General features: G+C 32.5%; 1 protein-coding gene across 1 annotated transcript; it reads left to right on the top strand.

Annotated features, from left to right (window-relative positions):
• The first annotated feature begins 300 nt into the window (after positions 1-300).
• On the top strand, positions 301-2,524 carry LOC142225522 (uncharacterized). The gene is made up of 3 exons (XM_075295310.1): positions 301-665; positions 729-1,260; positions 1,319-2,524. Exons 2-3 carry the CDS (start codon positions 1,087-1,089, stop codon positions 1,676-1,678), a joined length of 534 nt encoding a protein of 177 aa, XP_075151425.1. The 5' UTR covers positions 301-665; positions 729-1,086; the 3' UTR covers positions 1,679-2,524.
• Positions 2,525-3,350: the final 826 nt, after the last annotated feature.

Below are 3,350 nucleotides of genomic sequence, written 5' to 3'. Positions count from 1 at the left end.
CTTTAGTGGCGAATATGCCACTTTTTTTGGCCTGTGACACTTTTGTGTCACTAAATGTGATACTTTTCACCATTTTGCGCCACTTTTCCTCTAATGTGTGCCACTTTTCCAAAAGTTTAATTTTTATGGGATGTTAACACCAATAAAAGTTGTATTATTGAGAAAACCGAATATTGTGCACCATCGATATATATCTATCGTCCAATAATTCTTATTATACGTGAACGGATATGATTCAATTTAGGTTGGTAAAGCATAATCTGTATATGTCAATTTTATTGTGGCGATTTGAAGATTATTTCAGTTAGAGGGGTTTTAGACGATGCAATTGGTTGCGTGCAATTTTTTGTATTCTCTTTTAAAGTTGCTTCTTAAAAACTTCAGCATTTATACGTTGAAATTTTTCATGCAATCGCTTGAAATTTCAAGTTTCAGAAATGTCAAAAAATTGCAAGAGGAACGGAAAACATGAAATTTTTTCTACCCCCTTTGCTTCTCTACCCCGTTTGCCTACAAACAAGAATTGCGTGCAATTATTGCATGCAATTATTGCATCGTCTAAAACCCTTCTTACTTGTGTGTAAGTGTGTGTTGTGTTGAAACTATATTTCATTGGAACCACCGAATTGCAAAAGGAAATCACATGTAATTTCCCAAATGGATAAGTAAGTAAAGCGCTGTTAATTATCTTTTCTATAATAATTATGATAATTATAACATTTTTTAAGGTTTGTAGTGCGAACGCAAAAAATAATTGATGATGGATCCCACGAGAGATCAGTGGAAAAAAGTTTGCAATCACTCTTGGAGACAGATGATAATTCCAGTTCTTCAGATTATATTTCTGAAACTGAATAAAATATAACCAGCACATCAAAGCGAGCTTCCAAACGTAGAAAATGTTCTAGACATTACAGTAAAGAAAGGGAAGTGCGTTACAAATGGGATAAACAAGACCAGGAAACGAAAAGACCTATTTGTGTCGCATGTAAACAACTTTTAATACATCAAAAGACGCACTTAGTTCGGCATGCAACTAGAAAAAATCATCTTGAGAATGTATAGAAATTGTCACAGACGGAAAAAATGCAAATTGTCAATTTCTTGCCTCAGCCTTGTCATGCATTTGAAAGAAATGTTGCCACCGCAGAGATTAAGCTAGTAATTCGTATGATAATGAAGAATCAGTCATTCAATTCCATGGACAAGCTTTCAAAATTCCATTGTTCGATTTATCTGGACTCGGCTATAGCTAAATCTGTAAGTAAACTCTTCTATCAAAATGAAACAAATTTTTAATTTTCAAATATATTTTTAGGTTACATGTGGTCGAACAAAATCAAAAGAAGTAGCACAGTTTCTTGGAAAACAAGGGTTTCTCTTAATGGTGAATAAAATGAAGCGAGTACATTTTAGCCTTATTATTGATGAAACCACAGATATTTCCACAGAAAAATGCTTGGTAATTGTAGTAAGACAATTTGATGAGGTTGAAGGAGTGACAAAAGATTCATTTTTCAACTTAATGCAGCCAACAAATGCGTCTGGAGAAGGAATTTGCTCTGCAGTGCTTACTACAATGGCTCAAAATGAAATCCCACTTGCTAATTTTATTGGCTTTTCCTCTTATAATGCCTCTACAATGGTTGGAAAAAAAGTGGTGTCGCAACATTATTGAAACAAAAAATTCCTCATATTTTTCACATCGGATGTGTTTGCCACTCCATAAACTTAGTTAATAGTGCATCCCTAAGATTCATTCCCAATGATGTATAACAATTGCTAAGAGATATTTACAACTATTTTAAAAGTTCAAAACGACAGACCGACTATAGAGATTATCAAAATATTTTTGACGTAGCAGAGCATTAAAATTTAAGACTTAGCGATACGAGATGGCTATCTTTTGAATCAGTTTCCAACAGAATGCTGGAACAGTGGACAGTATTGAAGCATTACTTCATTAGAGAAAAGGTTGAAGAAAAATGTCCTAAGAAATTAGAAAAAATAGAAAGAATACAAAATGGACTGTCAAATATCAACGAGATATATCTTAAATTTTTAGTTTATATTCTCGAAAGTATGAATACCTTGAACAAAACATTCCAAAGCGAAACTTCCCAAATTGTTTTTTTAATATATTTAACAAAAAATATTCTTTTACAAATATTCAGACAATTAAAAAAAAGAGTTATATTGCAACTAATGATTTAAGCGAAATCGACTACAAAAATTCTTTGTATATTAAAGTAATTAAACATATATACATAGGCCATGAAACCGAATCACAAATTGTTTCAGAAAATATTCCTGAACTTGATACTTTTGTAGTTAAAATTAATATTTTAAAATTTTACCAAACAATTTGTAATCAAATTTTATCAAGAATTGACATAAATGACAAAAAATTTAATACTATAAGATTCTTAGATCCACATTACTTAAAAACGAATGATGATCTACATTATATTGATATCGTAAATGAATTTAAAGATATAATTAAAAGACCTTATGATTTTTTAAATGGGCTTAAATTATTAGAGTCTAAATCTGAAGATCCCAGATATAGACAATTATTTGGATGTTCCATCCAAATAATTATAAATGAGCTTAAAGTATTAGAATCTAAATCTGAAGATCCCAGATATAGACAATTATTTGGTGGAAGATTTTTGGTTCAAAGCAGGAAATATAAAAAATAATTTTAATGAGCATTTGTTTTCTAACTTATATGAATTCGCAAAATATATTTTAACTTTACCTCACAGCAGCGCCTGCGCTGAACGCATTTTTTCAAAACTTACATTGATGAACAACAAACTAACAAATAGACTGAAAGTAGAAACTTGTAATTCCATGCTGTCAGCCCTAAATTTAGTTGACAAAGAACTTGAGGAATGGATTCCTCATGACGATATCATTAGAATGTATAGGAAAGAAGTTACAAAGAAGTAGGGGGTATTGAAATTCCCTTTGGTGAGTGTGCAAAATACCTCGGCGTTATTTTGGAGAGGAAGCTGAACTTTAAGTTTAATATTGAAGAAAGGGTGAGGAAAGCAATGGTAGCTTTATACTCGTGCAAAAAGGCAATAGGGAAAAAGTGGGGACTAAAACCAAAAATTGTGCATTGGCTATACACGGCAGTGGTTAGACCTATAATGATATATGGTGTTGTAGGCTGGTGGCCAGGACTTCACAAGCCGACAAGTTTAAACAAAGTCCAGCGTATGGCGTGCTTGTGTATCTCAGGTGCATTCAGCAAGATAGGAACAAATCCCCTTAATGTCATACTGCATATATTGCCTTTAGACTGTGCGGTTGCGCGAGCTATCGTTGTGGTCGGAAAAAAG

Source organism: Haematobia irritans, chromosome 2, assembly GCF_050003625.1.
Source record: "Haematobia irritans isolate KBUSLIRL chromosome 2, ASM5000362v1, whole genome shotgun sequence".
Taxonomy (NCBI): Eukaryota; Metazoa; Arthropoda; class Insecta; order Diptera; family Muscidae; genus Haematobia; species Haematobia irritans.
This window is presented reverse-complemented; position numbering and strand designations above follow the sequence as displayed.